Source organism: Lithobates pipiens, unplaced genomic scaffold (assembly GCF_037356315.1).
Source record: "Lithobates pipiens isolate NorthernLeopardFrog02 unplaced genomic scaffold, aLitPip1_a1.2 Scaffold_8, whole genome shotgun sequence".
In the NCBI taxonomy this organism is placed as follows: Eukaryota; Metazoa; Chordata; class Amphibia; order Anura; family Ranidae; genus Lithobates; species Lithobates pipiens.
In genome coordinates this window covers 270,180,259-270,205,207 of record NW_027507903.1, presented here as the reverse complement: position 1 = coordinate 270,205,207, position 24,949 = coordinate 270,180,259, and the positions used below count along the sequence as shown (strand labels likewise).

General features: G+C 44.8%; 1 protein-coding gene across 3 annotated transcripts in view; it reads right to left on the bottom strand.

Annotated features, from left to right (window-relative positions):
* MON2 (MON2 regulator of endosome-to-Golgi trafficking) overlaps positions 1 to 24,949 on the bottom strand; it is a 208,906-nt gene that overhangs the window by 85,962 nt on the left and 97,995 nt on the right. For all 3 annotated transcript variants that reach the window (XM_077471965.1, XM_077471966.1, XM_077471967.1), the window contains exons 21-23: positions 18,538 to 18,648; positions 10,078 to 10,253; positions 9,833 to 9,995 (exon numbers count right to left, since the gene is read on the bottom strand). In XM_077471965.1, the coding sequence (XP_077328091.1) occupies positions 9,833 to 9,995; positions 10,078 to 10,253; positions 18,538 to 18,648 (450 nt within the window). The remainder of the gene's footprint in view (positions 1 to 9,832; positions 9,996 to 10,077; positions 10,254 to 18,537; positions 18,649 to 24,949) is intronic.

The following is a 24,949-nucleotide window of genomic DNA, read 5'->3' as shown; positions in this document are numbered from 1 at the left end:
ACAATTTCAAGTGGCAGCATTAGCGAATTCAGCCAAAATTTAGCACTGCTACTGTGCCTTTTGGTAGTATATACACTCTAAATTAAGCGAAGACTACTACCATGTTTCCCCGAAAGACTGGGTCTTCTATTAATGTTGGTTACAAAAAAAAAAAAACACAGTAGGGCTCATTTTCAGGGGATGTCTAATTTATTTACAGTATGTACAAAAACGTTCCTCCCCCTGCTAGCTCAGGGGTCAGCATTGTGAAATTCTGTAATCACAGAATTACACAAGGAGACACACTGCACAATATATAATTTTTACAGAACGGCTTACATGATTTTACAAGGACTTTAACTAGGGATTATTTTCGGGGTAGGGCTTAGATTGCAGCCATCCCAGAAACTTGGGCTAGGGCTTATTTTTGGGGAAACAGGGTATTGGCACCAAGATGATGTAAAAGGTTTCACACAGTCACACTCCAGACTAAAGGTTAAATTAGAACTATAAGCAAAAGTTTGTTTATTTGGAGAGGGCAAGGGAGGGTTATAACATTCCTGTCAGATTTTTTTTTCGCCATCCGTATCCCACTTCTGAGATTTCCCATCACTTCCTGTCCTGTAGCCAAACAAGAAGTGAGAGGACCCCCAGGTTACCAAAACTAGTGTCCCATTGGATGATTTCACTTTTATTACTTTTCTGGGGACAACCCAAAATTTGGGATTTTCTTTTACTTTCAGTGATAATGGTAAACAGAACAATTAGAGGGGGTGAATCTCCTTAACAGGGCACAGACAGCAAAAAAAAAAAAAAAAAAAAAAAAAAAAAACTGACAGGGGTTCTAATCCCTCTCCGCTCTATCAAAAATAAACAAAACTGACAGGGGTTCTAATCCCTCTCCGCTCTATCAAAAAAAAATAAAAAAAAAATAAAAGATTTGCCTTAAGTTATACTTTAAGAAACACTGGTATATATAATTGTTGGTGTTGTTTAAATGGCCAGTTGGCCCAAAAAGTACAATTTGAGTTAAAGATAAGACTTGGTACAATGGGGCACCTGCCCCCAATGCTACTGGCCCTGTTCCTACCCACTGCACAGTACCGAGTGTTACAATCTACCTTTGGGTGAACCCATTCTATCTGTTGCATTCTTCTTTCTGTATTATACTTTAAAAGTCTCACAGGAAGATTGGGACCCACTGGCAATGACCTCAGCAGGTGTGCAGTTAGTTAAGCTTATTTGTCGAGATTTCAACTCCATGATTTCGATAAGATATATGAAACAAACTTTTAAAATTTTCACTGTATGTTTAAAAAAAAAAAACAAAAAAAAAAAAAATAAGTACTTTACACAGCTCAATGGCTAAAGCTGACATTTACCCACGAAAGAATACGAGTCAGGGAAGCAATGATGTACCGTATATACTCGAGTATAGGCCGACCCGAATATAAGCCGAGGCCCCCAATTTACCCCCAAAAAAACTGGCAAACTTATTGACTCGTGTATAAGCCGAGGGTGAGACATGCCTGTCCATCCCTGTGTGTGTGTCCGTCCATCCCTGTGTGTCCGTCCATCCCTGTGTGTCCGTCCATCCCTGTGTGTCCGTCCATCCATCCCTGTGTGTGTGTGTGTCCATCCATCCATCCATCCCTGTGTGTGTGTGTCTCCATCCATCCATCCATCCATCCCTGTGTGTGTGTGTCTCCATCCATCCATCCATCCCTGTGTGTGTGTGTCTCCATCCATCCATCCCTGTGTGTGTCTCCATCCGTGTGTGTGTGTGTGTGTGTGTGTGTGTGTGTGTGTGTGTGTGTGTGTGTGTGTGTGTGTGTGTGTGTGTGTGTGTGTGTGTGTCCAGCCTACCTTTGTCCCGAGCCTCCGTCCCGTGCCTTGCCTCCTTGCCTCCGTCCCGTGCCGTGCCTTGCCTTGCCTCCTTGCATCCGTCCCGTGTCGTGCCTTGCCTTGCCTTGCCCCCGTCCCGTCCCGTCCCGTGCCGTGCCGTCCCGTGCCCTCTTCGTCGGCGGCCATTGTAAAGTTCAAAAGCTGCGCCGCCGCCTTCGCCTGTGATAGGCGGAACACTGAATTTCCCAGCAGCCTGTGTTCCGCCTATCACAGACGTCGTATCATCCTCGTCCGTAGTACGAGGATGATACGACGTCCGTGATAGGCGGAACACAGGCTGCTGGGAAATTCAGTGTTCCGCCTATCACAGGCGAAGGCGGAGCCGGAGGCGCGGCTTTTGAATAGAATGGCCGCTGTCTGTCTGCTCGACACGCTGATCGAGCGGGCAGACAGCGATGACTCGAGTATAAGCCGAGGGGGGCACTTTCAGCCTCAAAAAAGAGGCTGAAAATCTCGGCTTATACTCGAGTATATACGGTAATCTCTATTACATTCACTTGTAAGTTATTCTTGATATATAGACATACCCCTCCCCCTTTTTTACCTCTCTAGCCCTGCGATAATAGGATTTTTGTACTCCCGTAAAATCCTTTTCTCTGAAGATTATTGATCTCCCCTTTAGGAGTGGACTAGGCAGAAAGTGTTAAAAACAGAACAGTACTGCCCAGGGGGCGGTCCTAGTGGCTACAACCCCTCACATTGCATCCAGCAGCTCCGTTAGTCAAAGCAGTACAAACATAAATAGGAGGGGTGGGTGCTGTGTCCGTCAATGAACTTCAGAGAAATTGATTTTACGGCGAGTACAAAAATCCTATTTTCTCTATCCTTCTTGGACGGACGCAGCAGCTCTTCTTGACCTTAGGGACGTCCCTAAGCAGTGTTAAAGAAAACGAGGGGAGGGAACAGCAAACAACAATAACTCCACCCATAACAACCAAAGCTCCTCAACGGAGGAGTTGCAACCTTAAACAGCCGCCTGCAAAACCTTGCGGCCGTAGCAAGCATCCGAAGATGCGCTCACGTCAACCTTGTAAAATTTAGTGAAAGTGTGAATGGACGTCCAGGTCGCCGCCTTACATACCTGGGAAACGGACACTTGATTTCGGAAAGACCAAGAGGCACCAATTGCCCTGGTAGAATGTACCGTGGCAGGAAAGGGAGGCGCCCGTCCCCTTATGGCATAAGCCTGAACTACAAACTGTCTCATCCACCGAGAGATGGTGGCCGATGAGACCATTCTTCGGACTAGCCACCAATACAAACAGCGAGTCCGACCTCCGAAAAGGAGCTGCAGCAGACAGATACACCCGCAGAGCACGGACCACGCCCAAGGAATGCAAAGCCACCTCTTTGGGGTGTGACGGCCGCGGATATAAGGACGGAAGCACAATGTCCTCATTTACAGTGCCTTGCGAAAGTATTCGGCCCTCTTGAACTTTTCAACCTTTTGCCACATTTCAGGCTTCAAAACATAAAGATATAACATTTTTATTTTTTGTGAAGAATCACCAACAAGTGGGACACAATTGTGAAGTGGAACGAAATCTATTGGATTTTTGAAACTTTTTTAACTAATAAAAAAATGAAAAGTGGGGCGTGCAAAATTATTAGGCCCCTTTACTTTCAGTGCAGCAAACTCACTCCAGAAGTTCAGCGAGGATCTCTGAATGATCCAATGTTGTCCTAAATGACTGATGGTGATAAATAGAATCCACCTCTGTGTAATCAAGTCTCTGTATAAATGCACCTGCTCTGTGATAGTCTCAGGGTTCTGTTGAAAGCACAGAGAGCATCATGAAGACCAAGGAACACACCAGGCAGGTAGAATATCCGCCACCATTCGTACTATGTCGGCGTACCAAGGACGTCAAGGCCAATCTAGGGCAATCAGAACTACCTGAATCCCCTGGGCCTCTACTCTGCAAAGCAGACGTAGTAGAAGTTTGAGTGGGGGAAAAAGCATAAATCAAATGATAATGTCCCCATGGAGACACCAACACGTCTGCCTTGTCCGCCCGGGGATCCTTTGACCTGGCCACAAACCTCTGTACCTTCAATTGAGTCGAGAAACCAGAAGATCCACAGCTGCCATGCCCCACCTTAGGTAAAGGAGCCGAAATGCATCTGGATGTAGTGGCCATTCCCCTTGGTCCAGCATCTGACGACTTAGGTAGTCTGCTTGTCAATTTTCTACGCCCGGAATGTACACAGCCGATAGAGCCGGCACGTGCCACTCTGCCCACCGCAGGATGTGAGCGACCTCCAGTGCTGCAGCCAAGCTCCTTGTTCCTTCTTGATGGTTGACATATGCCACCGCCGTGGCGTTGTCCAACTGGATCCTGACCCGACGCCCCTGCAGTCTCTGTGACCATGTGGAGAGGCACCATCTGATTGCCCAAAGTTCAAGCACATTGATCAGCAGGCGGGATTCTTCCTGGGTCCATCGACCCTGGGCTGACTGTACACCCCAAACTCCCGCCCCCCCCCCCCCCCAACTGGTCAGGCTGGTGTCCATTGTGATCACCGTACAATGATGAGGAAGGAACGACTTTCCGGACCGAAGAGCCAGCAACCTCAGCCACCAGAGCAGGGAGTCCCTGACTAGCTGGCTCACTATAATTTGACAATCCAGGGACAGCCGAGATTTGTCCCATCTTGACAGGATCTCCTTTTGCAAGACTCGAGTGTGGAATTGAGCATACGGTACCGCCTCAAAAGTGGCTACCATGAGACCCAGGACATGCAAAAATGCAGCAACGCCCACCTGCGGGACACCAACAACTTTACCGCAGCTTGAAGAGTCTGCAGCTTGTCTGAAGGAAGAAAGACTCTTGCCTCTGAGGAGTCCAGAAGCAGGCCCAGGTACTCCAGACGTTGAGTCGGCACCAACACAGAAGAGTTTGCATTGGGTTTGTCACATCCTCCCTTAATTCTGAAGCGGAAGCTGCACTCAAAAGGAGGTTGTCCAGGTAACCCACGATTGCGATCCCTCACTACCTTAGCAAAGCCAAAATTGGGGCTAGCACCTTGGTGATAACGTCAGGCCAAAAGGGAGAGCTACAAATTGGTAGCGCTCATTCCCGACTGCAAATCGCAGAAACTTCTGATGTTTGATGCATATGGGGACATGCAAGTATGCGCCCTTGATGACCAGGGATGCCAGAAAACCCCCCTGATGGAGTGCAGTGACCAATGAGCGAACCGATTCCATCCTGAACCTTTGTACCTTCACAAAGCTGTTGAGGGCCTTGAGGTCCCGGACCAGACAGACCCCTTCCTTCTTTGGGATTACAAACAGATCAGTGTAGAATCCCTGAAACCTTTCCGGCGTCGGTACAGGTACTATCACCCCGCACAACAGCAGGTCCTGTACTGCTCCAAACATGTCTTCCTGACAAGCCAGAAGAAGATGGAAACCAGTTCACAGACCCACTGGTCGGAAAGTAGGGAGGTCCACCGGGCTGCAAACTCCCGAAGACGGCCACTCGCCCGACTCTCTGTAAATTTGCTCGTTGTTTGGCTTGCGAAACCAGGGACGCTTTTGTCCCTCAGCAGGCACCTTGTCGGACTGGGAACACTTACCTGCCAACCCGGATGGACGAAAAAATCCAACGGCGTGGCTCCTTCCCTTTTCTGGGCTTTGGAAGTAACGTGCTCTTCTTAATAATGTTCATTCTAATCATTCTTAATAATGTCATCCAGAGAGGCTCCAAATAGCCTCTATCCCTGGAAGGGCAAGTCCGTCAGTGCTTCCTTAGATGCCTGGTCCGCAGACCAGCATTTCAGCCAAATCAGGCGACGTAGCACTACTGCTGATACTGAGGCTCTAGAGAGCAAGGGGGGCATATCTAAGGCCGCATCACAGACATACTTAAGGCCTGGCACCAACTGGTCCGCCAGCTCCACGCAGACTGGGGAAGCCTGTTGCTTCTCCAACTCACGGTGCAACAATTTTGCCCATTCAGTAAGCGTCTGACACCAGGTCCGTGGCTAACACTGGCCGCAATGCTGACCCCACCACGGTAAACAAGCAACCGCCTCGGCCCTTCTGTCGGCAGGGTCCTTGAAAGTAAGAGTCCCTTCCACCGGAATCATGGTTACATTATTTAACCCGGATACCGGAGGGTCAGCAATTGGAGATGTCCATTTCTTAAGGAGACTCTTCTCAAAGAGGTAACACACCTCCATGCGTTTCGGGACTGAAAAGGCTCACTGCGGTTTTTCCCCCTACTTGTAAATAAATGTATCAAAATAAGTTGGGCAAGGAAACACCTTAGCCGTGTGGGCCAGGCTGTGGAACCAGAAAGGGACCGACACCTCTGTAGATGCCCCCTCTGTATCCTCCATTTTTAGGGTATCCCGCACCTCTGTAACAAGTACTCCTACAAGCACCTTTTCCTGTGCTGACATGGACATGGAATTATCCTCACTGTCCGAACAGTCCTGGTCCGCATCCTCTGATATGTCAGAACAGGGGCCGCCTGTCACAGCGGGGACCGAGTCTGAATCAGAGCTTTCCCCAGAAGACGACGGGGGTAAGGGCCATTTTTTACCTCAGAGCATCCATAGGCACCGCAGGTACAGGGGAACAAGTTGCAATAACAGGGATGTCTGGGGAAGAAGCGCCAGCTTCTGACGCCATGCTGACCCACACTCGCCTGTCACCACTTAGGGACCTAAGGCAAGTCACACAAAAAGTCCACCCTCCTAGCTGCCGCAGACTGAGGGACCCCCCGCAGGACTCGCCACCCTGACCCAGGTACTGTGCTGTGCTGCTGCTGTACGCTCTCCCCTGTGTCATCCACAATGTGTCTGTGTGAAAAGCACGCTGTTCTAGAAGGAAACAAGCACCCAGCGCTAGAGGAAAAACAAGCTGAGGCTACTAGAAAATGGCCGCCAGCCGCCTCAGCAAACATGTCTGAGGGCACCAAGAAAATGGCCTAACTACTAGAAAATGGCTGAAAGGCAAAAGACTGGCTGTGGCTACAAAAAAATGGCCACGGTCCCAGGAAAATGGCCGCGGAACGCGCAACGGCCTCCTCACATGTCTCAGACAGCACAAACACCCCACCTTGGCCCAGAAACAGGGAAGTGGACGAGCGAACCCCCAACACATCCCCTGCCAGGTCCCAGAGCCCCCCCCCCCCCGGAGGAGCCTCCGCCAGGTATGTGCCCGCACCCCAATGTGCCCAGTCAAACAGCAGCCCAGTGGGAGAATGGGGACCCGCTAGTCTACCTCCCAGGGAATGGCCAGCTGCACCATCCTGCCGAGACAGGTGGAACCATATTTACCCCTCCTGCAGGGACTGCTGGACACATTCAATGGACAGACCCATCACATGAGCAGTACGGGGTGGCTTCCGGCCATGGCACACTGTGACACAGACAGCAGTAGCCCGATCATATGTGTGCCATGGAGCATATAGCTCACTGGCCGCTACGGATTAGACGGGGCATGTCTTCGACGACCCAGCACGTAGCTAGGGCCTGCTCACGCTCGATGGCCAGGCTGGGGAGACTACAAGGATCTATATTATCCAGCCTGTCACCCAGCCTGGCTGTTGATTGTAGATCACAGGAATCAAAAATGCATAAAAAAGAAAAAAATTCCCAGGACCAATAGTCCCACCGGTAGGCAGGTCCCTCTACACTAGGCAGAAAAAAACTGAGCTGCTGGATGCAGTGTGAGGGGTCCCCTGGGCTGTACTGTGCAAGTGTTGCTGTTATTAACACTTTCTGCCTAGTCCTCTCCTAAAGGGGCGATATAACCCTAAGGTCAAGAAGAGCTGCTGTGTCCGACAATGAATGATAGAGAAAAAGGGAATACCCTTGAATGCATATGGAAATTATAATCTAGGAACATTAAGGTATCTTTTATACTACCCTTTGATCTCCCCCTTTTTTTTTTTTTTCATTGTACATCAGCAAGTTCTTTAATTGTCCATTTTTCTCAACCCACTCATCACTCACAGACAATTGCATTTAGCTAGTTCCTTTTCCTCTTCACACATACACATTTGGCACCACACACTTGCCTTTCAGTTTTTGGTTATAGCACTTATAGTTTTTATGCAGTCATTCCCCGCTTTCCCTTCCCATTTTTGGTAAAAAATAAAAGAAAATGTTTCTTCTCCTTTGTTCCTTCCCTTTTCCATTTTACCCTCCCCCCCATGTGGTTTCCATTTCACTTCCTTTTTCCATGTCCTTCTACACACCCCCATTGTTCCACTATGCATCCCTTACTTCTCCCTTCCTGTCTTTCCTCCCTCCCTCTTTCCCCACATCCCCCCCCCCTTTTCTTTTTTTTTCTCTTCAGAGATGTAGCCCTTAGGTTTTCCTGGATATTCATCTTCTTTCTTGTATTATTTTTTAGACACCCATGTCTATCACATTGATAATATCTATATTAATTAGGAGACTGATGCAGGTGATATTTGATGCTCAACCACAGGTGCGCCTCTTGCCCTCGGCTACCCACCTGGGATTTTGGGAACCTAATGCTGTGACTCCTGGTAAGCCACGCCGGGATGGTTTGCTGCCCCCAATGACTGGTGTGCCTTACCGGCTGGGGGTCTTTGGTTGGATCTGATGAGGGACTCTACCCTGACGATATAGGTCCAGGAGACACTGTGCAACACCATGCAAAGTGTTAATTATAAAGATAATATGATGTAGTTATAGTGATCAGATATTATATCACATTTTGTGTTTTTTCTTGCATGTACTTCAATTTATGCTACTGCTTTTACAGCGTACAAATCCTCGGAAGAAGACCCCACGGGTTGAAACGCGTCAGTTTAACAGTCATTGTAACACTTGACCATTGTACAATATTATATGTTGCAACTGTTCCCACTTGCGCTGGTGCTTTAATGTTTACATCTCCTGTAACACAGCTCTTATTTTAACCAATTATCCTCCCACATTCACTATTTAAAAAACTCTGTTTTTTGAAATTTTGTCTAATAAAATTGAAGTCAATTCTTATTCCTTTGTAGCATTTTTTTTTCTCCATTATTTTTTATTTATTTTTTATTTGCTGCCTAGAAAACCCCATATGGGGGAATTTCCCTCTATGACAATCCTCCGGGGTGTGCAGCGTTGTCCTTTTCTCTGAACGGTGTGCCCTTTTTATATTTTGATACCCTCGAATGGTTGCCAGTCAATCATGAGAGCTGTTAAAGAGGAAGTAAACCCTGATGAGTTTACTTCCTCTTTAATTCCCTGCAAAGGCAAAGCATAATGGACTACTATGCATCGCATAGTAGCCCATTATGTGTCACTTACCTGACACAGGAGCCAGCGAAGTCGCCGCATCCATCTTGTTGGTGGGGTCTCGCAGCTCCGCCGCTGTCATTCGGCGAAGCCGCGATGACGTCACTCCCGCGCATGGGAGCCGACACGCGCAGCAGCTCCGTCGCTGAGAATGCCGTGCTCAGTGCGCCTGCGCGCCGCTGTCTACGGCGCATGCGCCGTAGACAGCGGTGCCCGTTTTCGGGCAAATATCTCCTAAACCATATAGGTTTAGGAGACATTGCTTGGACCTACAGGTAAGCCTTAATCTAGGCTTACCTGTAGGTCAAAGTGGTTTGTAAGGGTTTACAACCACTTTAAACCAGGTCTCTGAAATTCCCACAAAATCCAAATGCTCCTCGTACAAAAGTACACCCATATTGTCCACCAGGCTCCTGGCATTGGTGAACATGTCACATAGTTTAGACCAGTCGCATACTATCCTCTTATTGGGCGTTTCAAGATTGCAACTAGGACTTGTTACAATACTTACCTTGATTTTATGTGCTTTAGTCAACCTACCACTAACGTCCCCAATACCACCCTTTGGAATATGTTCCTCGCTGACTAGCTTTACCTCTGAACCCCCCCCCCCGTCACTTAGTTTAAAAACCCCTCTAACTTTTTAAAAGGATGTAAAAGTATACAGACTCACCAACAAACCAATAGACGTTAGACTAATATTAAGTTCTTGATTCTGAAGTCCGAAGCTTCCAGCTACTTCAACAACTATCTGCAAACAAGTGCAAGGCATTGTGGGAAGAAAGTCTGTCACAACCAACTGAAGGCACTGAAAAGCAGTCCGTATTAAAGACTCCCTACAAAGAGATAAATATACCACATTACAAATGACAATGAGGCAGAGTGGCCTGAAATGAGGGCAATGTTCTCAGCACTCACCCCTGATCATTTCTTATTGCTCCTATAACTCCCAGAACCAGAGGCCAACCTGGTCCTAGACTGTCTCCTTGATTCTGCAGGATCTGTAATACACACTCCAGTTGTTTGAGGCGGATATCATGGTGTGCTATAGCCGACAGCTCCTTCAACGGATTTAATAACAGCAACTGCAGTCTCTAGAAAACAAAAGCTAAAAAAGTCAGTACATAGAAATATACCTCATGCATGCAGGACATTTGCTTTTCTCTTCTGATGCCAGAACTCCCGGCAGGATAAAAGCGGTTTAAAAAAATGCATCCAAAGCCACATATGCCACACGTTTCTGTGTGTCGAGGGTTTAAGTGTTATTGGAGTCCACTGGCCAGAATATAAAATGTATTCTGTCCACTGAAATGCATCTACTGTTTGGACGGGTTTAGGCAAATTCAGCATTTTTTCTACTTTTCAGCCATTTTCCTGAACCCGCTTATGATTATTTTTTTTCAGCCTGTAACTGTTCCTCATCTAATATGCCTGTAAACGCTATGTGCACACAGACACATAGCCTAACATAGAGGTTTGTTTTTTTAAGCCCATTGTGCATGAGGCCTTAGCTGTATTTTCAAAATGTAAACAGCCAGCAGCAAAAAAATAATACAAATCACCAGGGTCAAAGACAAGCAAGAATTAGGAAAACATAATTATATACTATGAAAATGTATTCAAGGCCCCTTTCACACTAGCAGACCAATCGGGTCTGTCTGCCAGATTTTAAATGCGGACGCAGTCGGACCCTCCAGTTTTCTTCTCTGGAGCGGTGGGTATCAACAGATATGTGTCCATTGAAATCCGCCATCATCTGATCCTATCTGCTATTCGGAGGGCAGTCAAGTGTAAACGGACAGACGCTCAGTTTACATCCAACCGCCCATAGAGAAGAGCGGGGATGTGTCTATGTCTGCTTTGCATAAGTGGAGCGGGCAAGGACCAGCCATCCACTTGCTCAGTAGGGATCAGCGCAGATTCCCCCACTGAGTAGGCAGACTGCAAAGGAGTCCGCCCCATGTGGAAGGGGCCCCTAATGATATGTTAAAGGAGTTGTAAAGGCAGAAGGTATTTTATCTTAACCAATTCAGCCCGAAAGGTTTTACACCTTCCTGACCAGAGAACTTTTTACGATTTGGCACTGTGCTTTCTTTTGGTGCTATTTGATCAGTTTCTTTTTTTGCGCTATACAATTATGAAAAAAAAAAACAAAAAACAATATTTTTAACTTTTTACTATAATAAATATCCCCAAAAATGTTTTTAAAAGCTTCCTCGGCCACCTCACGCAGATATACTGCGGCAAAAGAGCACATAAAGGCATATTAATGTACCTGTACGTTGCCCTTTAAGAGGCGGCTTGCACACGTGCGCGCGCACGCACGCACGCCCGACGGGATACCCGCGATCGTGTCCCAGTGAGGAAGACCAGGGAGATGCTAATGTAAACAAGCATCTCCCCGTTCTGCCTAATAACACTATCACTGATCAGCGCTCCTTGTAATTGGGAGCGGTGAACAATGATGTGTCACACACCGCCCCTCCCCCCCAGTTATAATCACTCCCTAGGACACACTTAAAGTGGGATGTAAACCCACTCTCATCCTTTCTAAACTACTGCAATATTGGTTATCTAGAAGGATATACATGCCTCCTGCATGTATACTTATCTGTCAAATGTCTCCCCTCTGTCTGCTATGAGACCTGAAAAACTGCAGATTTTGTGGGTGGGTCTGATTTGCAGGGCTCAGTGGGTGGAGTCGTGATGTCAGTAGACTCCCCGCCCACCTCTACACTCCCTTTATCAACATGCATTTACTCCTGTGTATTTCTTACACTGAACTTCTGCTATGATCACCAACATCCAGTCAAAACCCAGAAAAGTCCCCACATGACTTCAGCATGCCAAATCATGCTGAGGTGTGGAACAGCCAATCCTTGCAGAGCTGCTGAAGAAAGGAGTGGGGGTGGGCATTAAAAAATAACGCATGTCTTAGGCTAATGCACGAGATAAATCATGATAAACAGATGTAAATCACCTGTCAATCACAGCAAGGGGGAAGAACGGACAAAGACGGAAGAACGGACGTTTTATTTCACTGAAAAAAGATGAGGATTGCTCAGAGCTGGATTAACTCTTTGTGGCAAGACTGGGCACAGCTGATCTGAAATACCATATTCTATATATTGTGCCAGACAAAAAAAACGGGTTTACATCCACTTTAACTCCTACAGCGCCAACAGTAATCAATGCAATTTTTTAGTATTGATCGCTGTATCAATTCCAATGGTCCCAAAAATGTGTCAAAATTGAGCGATGTGTCTGCCATAATGTCACAGTCATGATAAAAATCGCTGATCGCCACCATTACTAGTAAAAAATAAAAAATAGCAATAAAAATGCCATAAAACGATCCCCTATTTTGTAGCCGCTATAACTTTTGCGCAAACCAAATGCTTATTGCGATTTTTTTTACCAAAAATGTGTAGAACAATACGTATCAGCCTAAACTGAGGAAAAAAATGTTTTTTTTATATTTTTTGGGGGATATTTATTATAGCAAAAAGTAAAAAAAATGATGTGTTTTTTTCAAAATTGCCGCTATTTTTTTTGTTTATAGCACAAAAAATTAAAAATGCAGAGGTGATTAAATACCACCAAAAGAAATCTCTATTTGTGGGAAGAAAAGGACGTCAATTTTGTTTGGGAGCCACGTCGCACGACCGCGCAATTGTCAGTTAAAGCAGCGCAGTGCTGAATCGCAAAAAGGGCTCTGGTCAGGAAGGGGGTAAATTCTTCCAGGGCTGAAGTGGTTAAAAAACAAATTTCTTCATCAGTTTAGGCCAATATATATTCTTCTACATATTTTTGGTAAAAAAATAAATAAAAAAATAATGCAATAAGCGTATATTGATTGGTTTGCGCAAAAGTTATAGCGTCTACAAACTATGGGAAAGATTTATGGCATTTTTATTATTATTATTATTTTTTTTTACTAGCATTGGCGGTGATCTGCCATTTTTAGCAGTATTGCGACTGACAGATTGGACACTTTTGACACATTTTTGGGACCATTGACATTTATACAGCGATCAGTGCTATAAAAATGCACTGATTACTGTGTAAATGACACTGGTAGGGAAGGGGTTAAAGGGGTGATCAAGGGGTTAAATCTGTGTTCCCTAGATGTGTTCTAACTGTGAGGGGATAGGACTGAGTAGAAGAGGAGACATATCGCTGTTCCTACATAGTAGAAACAAACGACATGTCTCCTCTCCTCTGACAGCACAGGGATTTGTGCCTTCACACAAACAAATCCCCGTGCTGTCGAACGCGACTGCCGACCATGCACATCGGGTCCCCCGCCATGCAGCGGGCACACGCTCCCCTCCGGCGGGGCGCGCGCCCTCTGGTGGCTCTTAAAGGAACCCTGTACCTGTACAGAGTTCCGCACAGGGAAGCCATTCTGCCCCTGTATATAGATGTGAGTCGATGGGGAACAAGTTAATGCATGCTATGCATTAAAGGGTTTATTAACCCATATATACACACATATATATATATATATATATATATATATATATATATATATATATATATATATATATATATATATATATATATATATATATATATATATATGAAAAACTATGCCAGCCCTCCTATTAGATGTCAGCCGGGGAGACCACGTGGCTGCTCGTCTACTCCACAGAAGCCATCCATGGGAGCTGCAAAGCTGCCGCGAGTCATGTGACCGGCCTGAAGATAGCTGAAATTAGGTATTTACACTGCTCATTTTCAACGAATGACAGTGTGTGCTATGAGTGCTATGAGCCAGAGAGACACAGAGGCAGATGATGGAGGAAGGAGGGGGGTGAGGGGGGAAGAGAGGAGAGCAGAGGGGACAGCGTATGATGGAGGAACGCACTTAGATCATGGTGATCAGGGCGGAGCTACCCTGGTTATTGTGGTCTATTTAGAGAGGGGATACAGGAAGTGCAATGTTCAGGGTTTTTTTTTTTTTACAGTTTAGAGGGGGGGGGGGGCAGCACAAGCGCTGTGCAGTGTAATCTTCTTTAAGGGACCAGAATGCAAATATTTTTTTTGGCTTAAAGTGGTTGTATACCCACATTTTTAACTTTTACCTACAGGAAAGCCTATAATAAGGCTTACCTGTAGGTAAAAAAAATATCTCCTAAACCTGTACGGTTTAGGAGATATTCCCCTCGGTATGCGCCGCTGACTGCAGCGGCGCATGCGCACAAGGGGTTTCTCGCCATCAAAATCCGGCAGCAGCCGAGCGGCCGGACTGAAATCTCCCGCGCGCATGCGCGGGAGTGACAATATCGCGGCTCCGGCCACTCACAGCGCCGGAGCCGCGATACCCGGAAGAAACGCCGAGGGAGCATGTCAGCTCCCTCGGCGTGGATCGGGCCAGATGTCGGGGCCTCGTTCTAAGGTAAGTATTTCCTAATGAGCTAGTATGCGGTGCATACTAGCTCATTATGCCTTTTGCTTTGCAGGTTTAAAAAAAAAAAAATGTGCGGGTTTACTACCGCTTTAACAAACGCTTTAAGATAAAAAAACCTTCTGTGTGTAGCAGCTTCCCCAGCAACCCCCTAATTACTTACCTGAGCCCCATCTCTCTCCGGCGATGTCCAGCAGTGGATTCCGTGGCTGTCAAAGTCAGTTAGCCAATCAGAAGAGAGAGGTGATGGGGCCGGGACGGGGCTCCGTGTCCGAATGGACACACGGAGATGTGACTTGGCTCGGGTGCCCCCATAGCTGCTTGCTGTGGGGCGGGGGTTTGACAGGTGGGAGGGGCCAGGAGCAAGGAGGAGGGACTGAGAACCTCTGTGCAAAACCAACAGCACAGATAAGGTAAGTATAACATGTTAGTTATTTTTTTTAAATGAGACTTAACAACCACTTGAATCTACATTTATGTCATGCTATAGCCTTTTTAAAATTGGACTTACTCCAAATTTTTTGTCTACCTTTTCTGTGCACAAGCTTGCATTCACAGCTTCATAAAGAGAACCAATAACACCCCTCCTGTATTACTGACACACAACTCTGGTCAGAAGACAGTAGCATTATTAGTCTGGATGGGATGGTATTGTTAAATGTATTCGATTTAGATGTACCACCTGAAGCCAAACTCCAGCTCACACCTTATAATCAGTTACAGCAAACCGTTTTTTTCCCTTTTGGCATAAAGGTTTTGAATGACTAAATAAAAGCTGATCATTTTAATCACCCCTGTCAGTGATAAGTGGTTTGTCTCCTCCATGTAAACTGATGCAATCTGCTGGAGCGCTTTCACTTGTGAAAAGCAGCAGACTTATTTTCCAGATCACCAGATAAAAAGAGAAGCAAAAAAGTCTAAAAAAGAAAACAGCCATCACATTTAAGAATTGATAAGCTGCAAAAAATTAAATGTTTGCTTTTGGGTTTAACACTGCTTTAAGATCGACAACAGTAACATCTGTGATTTATTGTATCGGAATTAAACAGTCCAGATTGACCATAAAAGATTAGAGCTATTTGAGACAAGGATGCTACATAAAAAGAAAACCAAAACAGTGAAGACACTTGCACAATACTCAAAAATGCAGATAACATGTAAAAGAAAACATCAGGGTACTTGAGCTGAGGATGTTACGTAGAAAGAAAACAAATACACTGAAGGCAGATGCACAATCCAGACAAAACATGTAAAAGAAACTTATGAGTGCACTAGTTATATTATTATGAAATGACAAATCTAGATGCTGTGCTCATGGCTTCTCCGATATAACTGACAGTGTTGTCTGCTATCTGCTACACCCAGGGGCGTAACTAGAAATCACAGGGCCCCATAGAAAAATGTTGTATCTCTCCCCCCCCCCCCCCCCAAAAGAAAGAAAGATAGGGAGGGAAGGAGAGAGAAGGGATGGAGGGACAACAAGCCCAGATCCTACACCACAATAGCAATATATGTATTTCAGAAAGTTTAACAATCAACAAAGATACTCCAAACACCCGGTGTTAGCGCATCAATCATCCTCACCTGTGCCCAATGCAGCGTGACCAGTTCCCAATGTGGCCTGCCTATTCCCAATGCAGCATGGCCTGCCCGTGCCCAATACTGCCTCACCTGTGCCCAATGCAGCCTCCCCTGTGCCCAATGCAGCATGACCTGCCTGTGCCCAGTGCAGCATGACCTGCCTGTGCCCAGTGCAGCATGACCTGCCTGTGCCCAGTGCAGCATGACCTGCCTGTGCCCAGTGCAGCATGACCTGCCTGTGCCCAGTGCAGCATGACCAGTGCCCAATGTGGCCTGCCTGTGCCCAATGTGGCCTGCCTGTGCCCAATACAGCCTCACCTGTGCCCTATACTGCCTCACCTGTGCCCTATACTGTCTCATTTGTGCCCAATGCAGCGTGATCCGTGCACAATGCAGCCTCCCCTGTGCAGAGGAAGAGGCGAGCCAGTGGCGGAACTATTGGGGAGGATGAGGAATGCCTCAGAGTGGGGGGGCGAGCACCGCCCGCATGGTCCCCCAGCCAGGGGAAGTGAGGAGAGGAAGAGGCAAGTTGTCTGTAAGAGCAGAGAGCTGTAATAGATTTCATTTGATTTTCCTGTGTTCTCAGGGCTCATCATCACATAGCCCCCTCTCTTGGCCTGATGCCTTTGATGACGTCACATGTCCCGCATTGGACAGGTGTTCTGTCTATCAAAGGCGCCGGCCCAAGAGGTGGGGCTATGTGAGGGTGAGCCCCAGGAACACAGAAAATTAGAATGAAAGCTATTACAGTGGACCATCTCACTCTCTGCTCGTAGACAGCTTGCCTCTTCCTCTCCTCACTTCCCTTGGCTGGGGGACCGTGCTCGCCCCCTGCAGTATGCATTTCCTCATCCTCCCCACGGACCCCACTCGGCTGCGGGCCCCATAGCCCGCGCGTGGGACGCTATGGCGGTAGCTCCGCCACTGGCTACGCCTCCTATTGTATCTCCGATTTAGTTTGGTGCTCACTGTCCATCATAATGTCACAATACTGCAGCACTGGCACAAATATAAGGTAATTCTAGTTGTGTTTTTTAGGAGATCGGCTAATGTGCTTATTAGCAGCTCTTCCATATTCAGTGAGTGAAGCTGGTCAAATGCTCACGCAGCCCATACATTTCTTCATCCAGAGTGGATGGACACATTTGGGGAGCACAGTGGCTAAGTGGTTAGCTGGTTCAAATCCCAACCATGGAGTTTGCATGTTCTCCCTATGCCTGCATGGGTTTTCTCCGGGTATTCAGGTGTCCTCTCACACTCCGAAGATATGCTGGTAGGATAATTGGGTCGTGTCCAAATTGGCCCTAGTATGTGTATGTATGAATGTGAGTTAGGGACCTTAGATTGTAAGCTCCTTGAGGGCAGGGACTGATGTGAATGTACAATATACATGTGAAGAGCTGCGTAAACTGACGGCGCTATACAACTACCTGTAATAAATATATTGTATTCTGACAGCCATCACCCATGGCTGTCCGAATACTTGAACAGCACTGGCATCTGTTTGGCTGACAATTTTCGACCTGGCTCCTCCAACAAAAGTTGAGCGAACAACTTACTTTTGCTCAGCTGGGTGGAACTGGCAGGGGCACCTATGACAATGCTGCAGAAATCGGCTGAAATTCGTCCAGTATATGGCAGCCTTTATATTTAGAGATTTAAATAGTTCTAATGTTAGAGGTTATAGAAACATTTTTCAGGCGTTTTAGCTCTAACAATAGTGCCTGTAAGGCACCTGAAAAGCGCCCTCAAGCCACCCCAGTGTGAAAGCCAGAGTGCTTTCACACGGGGGCTGTGCGCTTACAAAATGGGAAAAAAGTCCTGCAAGCGGCATCTTTGGGGTGGTGCAGGAGTGCTGTATACACTGCTCCCAAAACGCTCTGCCTATTGAAATGAATGGGCAGCGCTGCTGAAGCGCTTTGCAGGTGCTTTGGCAGCGCTGCCCATTCATTTCAATAGGCCGCAACACGGGCGCTATTAACCCTTTCTTTGGCTGCTAGCAGGGGTTAAAAGTGTCCTGCTAGCAGCCGAAAAGCGCCACTATAACACCGGTAAAGCGCCAATAAAACTAGCGCCACTTTACCGCTAACACCTACACCACCGCAGTGTAAAAGGGGTCTCAAGAAATGGGTTTTACTTTATTAGAGAGACTTGACAAAGGAGGCCTATTTAGCATCAAACTTGCCATAAAATATGTTTAAGAAAACATTTTACAGCTTTTTACAGACTGTCAAACGTAATCCTCAGAAACAACGCTGAGCATAGTTAAAGGCTTTCCTGCCAAATTTCAAACAGAGATTATCCGGGAAAGTCCATCTGCCAACAGCTTGAAAGGTTCTGGCCAAAATCTGCAATTGAAACAAGCACATGAAGGTGTAATGTGGTACCTGGTTTTGAGAGAGTTCTGGCTCGTGTTTAAAAGCCAGGCCTGATTTGATTAGTGATGTCAATGCTTCAGCTCCCCACTCTCTCATCCTGGAGTTCGGATGCTGGCAAACCTATAAACCAACAAAAGAATAGAAGTGTGTTTTATTTTGGTCCATTTCTGATAATTTCTTATATTCTCCCACAAACCAAAAGCTAATGAAGCAAGCCTTGTCACAGCATTTCCATAAAACAGTAACACAGCTGAACTCTATGCAGATATAAAAGGCACAAATTAAAGCAGTAATGTATTAAAGGGGTTGTAAAGGTATTTTTTTTTAAAATAACAAACATGTTATACTTACCTCCACTGTGTAGCTCGAGTGGCTCCGAACCTGCTCTTCTGGGGTCCCTCGGCGGCTGTCTGCGCTCCCCCCCGCAAAGACTTCTCACGTTCATGTGAGCTCCCTTGCATGGTGAGAAGTGCTTGCGGGTGCGCTCCCGTGATGCAGCCGGCGGCCATAGCTGCTCACTGTATCATTTGGCCCTGTCCCCCGATGCACCGCGTCATTGGATGCATTAAGGTGAATTTTTTTTTACATTTACAACTCCTTTAATCTTTTCGTTGCCAGAGCCGTTTTTGTGTTTTTTAGCACACGTTTAAAAAATAATTTTAGGCCTGAAGATTACAGAAAACCCACAAATATTACATATTTTCTGAAAGCAGACATCATAGAAAATAAAATAGTGGTAGTTGCAATTTTTTATGAAACACAACATTTCAGTAAAAAACACACTAAGATGACTTTTAGGACAAACACAATAAATTACACACATTTTGGTAAATATAAAAGATGAGGTTGCATTGAGTAAATAGATACCCAACATGCCAAAGCTTAAATTTATGTGCGCCTGTGAATTGGTGACAAACTTCAGGACCCTATATTTTCTATAGGCAACGCTTCAAAAGCCCCCTATTGGTATCAGTTTAGTGTTAAGGAGGAGGTCTGGTGTTAGAATTATTGCTCTCACTCCGGCATACGAGAGGGTATTGTTACATGTGTATCACAATCAACGGTTTCACGCGTATGTCCTCCGACACATGTGTGTGTGTGTGTGTGTGTGTGTGTGTGTGTGTGTGTGTGTGTGTGTGTGTGTGTGTGTGTGTGTGTGTGTGTGTGTGTGTGTGTGTGTGTGTGTGTTGTGTGTGTGTCCTCAATTTTTTTTGGGGGGGGGGGGATTTTATGTGCTTGGGTGTAACTTTATTTTTTCATCACATAGGAGACAAACAGTCACCTATGTGATGATTTTAAGGTGATAGTTTCTCTTTATTGAGATATGCAGGGACCCTGCATGTCTCCCATGTACTCCACTAAATGTTTTGCAATGCCGATCACATTGCAAAACATCCTTTCTCAGCAAAGTGAGCAGGGGGACACTGAGAGCTTGACCCGGAAGTCACAAGAAGTAGGGGAGCGAAAGGTGGTTTTACAAAGTATTGACTCTGGGGGGCTGAATACAAATGCACACCACACTTTCCACATATTTATTTGAAAAAAAATTGAAAACCGTTTATCATTTTCCTTCCACTTCACAATTATGTGCGACTGTGTTGATTTGCCACATAAACTTCCAGTAAAATACATATACGTTTTTGGTTGTAACATGACAAAATGTGGAACATTTCAAGGGGTATGAATACTTTTTCAAGGCACTATAAATGGATAGGAAATTGTATCATATCTGCTTTTATTACTTTTTTTTACATGTCTTCAGTTACTTCCTAGTTTCCATGCATTGACAAATGATGTCATACATTGCAGAAGTCTTTAGTAGGGATAGAGGGCTTTTCTCAGCTAAGTATAGTTTCATAGTTTCATAGTTAGTAAGGTTGAATAAAGACACCAGTCCATCCAGTTCAACCTGAGTGAGTGTCTACCCCTATCCCTGTACATTGCACACTCACATTGGTCCCTACCCTCAAGGAGCTCACAATCTAAGGTCCCCAATTCATATACTAAGGCCAATTTTAGACAGAAGCCAATTAACCTACCTGCATGTCTTTGGAGTCTGGGAGGAAACCGGAGTACCCGGAGGAAACCCATGCAGGCACAGGGAGAACATGCAAACTCCAGGCAGGTAGTGTCGTGGTTGGGATTCGAACCAGCGACGCTTTTTACTGCTAGGTGAGAGTGCTAACCACTACACCACTGTGCCGCCCCACTATACACTCTTTGACTTGAGCTAAGGGCAGCTGGATTCCAGGAAGTAAATGCTACATGAATCATCTGGCCACAGCCAGAAATGCATTGCTAGGGGGTGTTTTTCAAAGTAATTTCTCAACAAAATAAAGCACAGAGGATGGGGGAGTTTACTTTGAATATTAAAAATCTGATAAATATAATTTTTGGTTTGTGGGTTCAGATGAAGTGTAGCTCCACTTTCATTTATAGGTAAATATGTATATATGTCAGCAAATTATCAGAACAGTGGGCATTAAAAATGACAATTCAATATAGTAGCTGGGAGGAAATATTTTAACCTTTGCGTGTCATTCTGGTGCCACTTTTAGCCAAAAGTATCATCTACAACGAAAACAAAATGTCCACGCAGCCAAGTATCTTAAATACCTAATCCAGTATCTTCCTCCTGTACAACTGGATAACATACCCAATTGTAAAATTAATTAGCTCACTCACAAGATTTTTCAGGTTTAGTGGTCCTTGAAGCTTACCATATATGTGTTAAAGTGGAAGTAAACCCATCGATTTAAACAGTTAAAAAAAAAGGCATGTCGGGAATGCTAACTGCACTTTGGCTGTGCTCTCAGCCAAATTATTAAACCATCCAATGGCTGGTGTCATAACGAATCACATGTGCAGCACCATAGCAGTTGAAGATTAAACAGCAAAGATGACAAATTCCTTGGCTGAAAATGATAGGGGAGTTTACTTCCACTTTAATAAAAGTATAGAAAATGCTGTCTGAATGCATCTTGTACTGCAATCATATCCAATCACTGCAGCCTCTGCATAACCCTCCAAATTTTTTTTATACTGGATATGATTTATTAGATTAGCACACATATAAGGTTAACTTATCAAGAAAGGTCACAGTCAATAGCAATGAAACGTCCAAGGTCATCATAATATTTTTTTAAATAAACCCATCATGCAACACTAGTTTATGTCAGATTTATAGAGTGAATAAATTTAAGTCAAAGATGCTGTATATGTGAAGCATGCCATGGAAACGTACCTTCTGATCAGGGTAAAAGCAAGCACAGGAAAAAGATAAGACAGCCCATGAATACAGATCACAAGAAACATAATGAAGGCATAATGTACAATTCTAACTGCTAGCACATTCATTGTGGTCTGAGAAACAAGCAGACATTTAAGCTAAAAACTGTATTACATTTATTACATTAACCACTACTGGACCGCACCATAGCAGATATACTGCTACAGGGTATATATATATATATATATATATATACACACACACACACACACACACACACACACATACATACATACATACATACATACATACATACATACATACATACATGAATCTGCACTTCTGCCAAGGGGGCACGGGTGCACCAACAGCAGGCCGCTTCTGCTGTGATTACTCACAGAAGAAACCGATCTGCAGTTGCCGGTCAAAGGATGTCCACCGGCACCTGCCGATCGCCAGGCAGAGACACAGAAAGCTCTGTTCTGATAGGGGGGAAGTAATGGATTTTCTTTCCCCGTAAAGCAGAGAATAAAATCCATCACTTCCTTTATTAAAAGTGGCACACGCAGTACACAAAAATACCGGCTAGGCACACACTTAACTCTTTGATCGCCCTAGATGTTTAACTCCTTCTCAGCGTCATTAGTACAGTGACAGCGCATATTTTTAGCAATGATCACTGTATTAGTATCACTGGTTGCCACAAAGTATCATTTAGTGTCCCACTGTCTGCCGCAATATCACAGTCCAGCTGATCGCCACCATTACTAGTATAGAAAAAAAACAATTCCAGTATATATACCATAGTTTGTAGACATGATAACTTTTGCGCAAACCAATCAATATACCAAAAATATGTAGCAGAATACATATTGGCCTAAATTTATGAAGAAATTAGATTTTTTACATTTCTTTGATTGGATATATTTTATAGCAGAAAGTAAAAAATATTGTTTTCTTTTTCCAAAATTGTCGGTATATTTTTTGTTTACAGCGCAAAAAATGAAAAATGCAGTGGTGATTAAATACCACCAAAAGAGAACTATTTGTGGGAAAAAAATTACATAAATTTTATTTGGGTACAGCGTCCAATGACTTTTTTTTTTGCGATACGCAGTGCCATATTGCAAAAAATGGCCTGGTCATAAAGAGGGTAAATCTTCTGTAGGTCAGGTGGTCAATATCTACTAAAAGAAGTCTCTCGACTAAAAAAGTGAGCTGGCATTACTGACTTGCTTTCAAAGCATTCCCAAAGGTTGCCATGCTTATCTTTGCTGCACTACGTAGGGCCCTTTCACACGGGTGTTCAGTCGGGATCAGCGAGTTCTTCAGGTGGATCCAGGCTGAACCACAATGTATGTCTATGAGCATACACATGTAAACTGACGTACATCCATTTACATACAAGTCTGTTTATTTCCTTGGAAGAAAAATGGAAAAGGTTTTCATCCTTTTCTATTTTCGCAGACATGAACTGATGTAAATGTATGTGGTGTCTGCTTACGTTCATTTTAAGGCAAGAAACATATTTTTAATTTATGCTTTTGTCTGCTTATGATTTTTTTCTTAAACAACTTAACCACTTGACCCCTGGAAGGTTTTACCCCCTTGGTGACCAGGGCATTTTTTGATATTCAACACTGTGCTACTTTAACTGGCAATTGCTCAGTCATGCAACACTATAACCAAATGCAATTTCTACCATTTTTTTTCAAACAAATAGAGCTTTGTTTGGTGGTATTTGATCACCACTGTTTTTTTATCTATTTTTTATTATATATAAAAAAAGAAAAGATTGAAACATTTTGAAAAAAAAAAATCTATATTTTCCACTTTCTCTTATAAACCATATCCAATAAAATCCAATTTATCCATAGATTTAGGCTAATATGTATTCTGCTGCATGTCTTCGATAACAAAAAAATCCCACATCTAACACTGCATTTTTAGGGACACTATACTACTTGGGACACTAGTATAGTTGTGATCGTGATCAAGATACTGATCTGTCCAGCCACTATACTAGTAATGGTGGTGATCAGCGACTTAGGCCCTGTTCACACCCAAGCGATTTTCTGCTTCAAGCATGTAGCTCCAAAAATGCTCAACAAGCCAAATCCCATTCAATTCAATAGCCCACTTTCACATCTGAGCATTCTGTCGCCTGAAGCAAAACGTCTGAAGCTCAAAAAAGGACATGAGCTTCTTTTTGGCAGATTACAATCATTTTTGGCCCCAAGGACTTAAATGGAAATGCCTTACTTGTGTGTTTAACAAGCATTTTCTGCTCAAATAGCAGCTCTCCTCCCCTAATTTTCTCTCCCTCTCCTCCTCCTAGTGCTTCTATTGGCTAAACAAAAATGCCTGAAGCTGTAAAACGCTTGTAATAAACTTTGAAAAAGCTTGTAAAAAGTTGCAAACAAGTTTAAAAAAAAGCCAGTAAATAGATACACTCAGGGGAGAATGCAGCCTTAGCCCTTGTACACACGGTCGGAGAATGCGTCAGAATGTGTCCTATCGGACCGTGTCGTCGGATAATCTGACTGTGTGTGGTATGCATCGGACTGATTCCGTCGGAATATCCGTCGGACCCAATTTTCCAACATGTTGGAAATATTTCCCGACCAACTGGGCCGATCGGACATACTCCGATCATGTGTAGAGAATTTTGATCGGACCAAGTGCCAGGCATGCTCAGATCAAATTCCTACATCAAAGCTATTGGCTACTAGCCTGAATGTAGTCCCATCGTAACGAAATTACGTCACGTTCTGAAAGATAGGATTTTTCGACAACTTAGTCCGACCGTGTGTATGCAACAGTTTCGGACAAGATCCGACGCGCAAAATCCGACGGGCAAAATCCGACGGATTTGGTTGTGGAAATCTCCGACCGTGTGTACAGGGGCTAAGTGTGACTGTGGCAGGAAATCTGGCACTAACTGACACCGATGTCGCTAGTGGCACTAATACAGTACACTGACAATGTACTAATGCCACTGGCTGGATGACATGGAAATCAAGGGGTTAAACGTGCCTAACAAGTGTATATGTGCTGCTTGTACTCACACAGAATCTGGCTGGCTTCTCTCCTTGAACGAAAAAAGCTCAGCGAGGAAGAAAATCGGCCAGATTCTGTGTGTTCAGTTCACAAACACACAGAGGTCTGTGCTGTGATTGGCTACAGCTGATC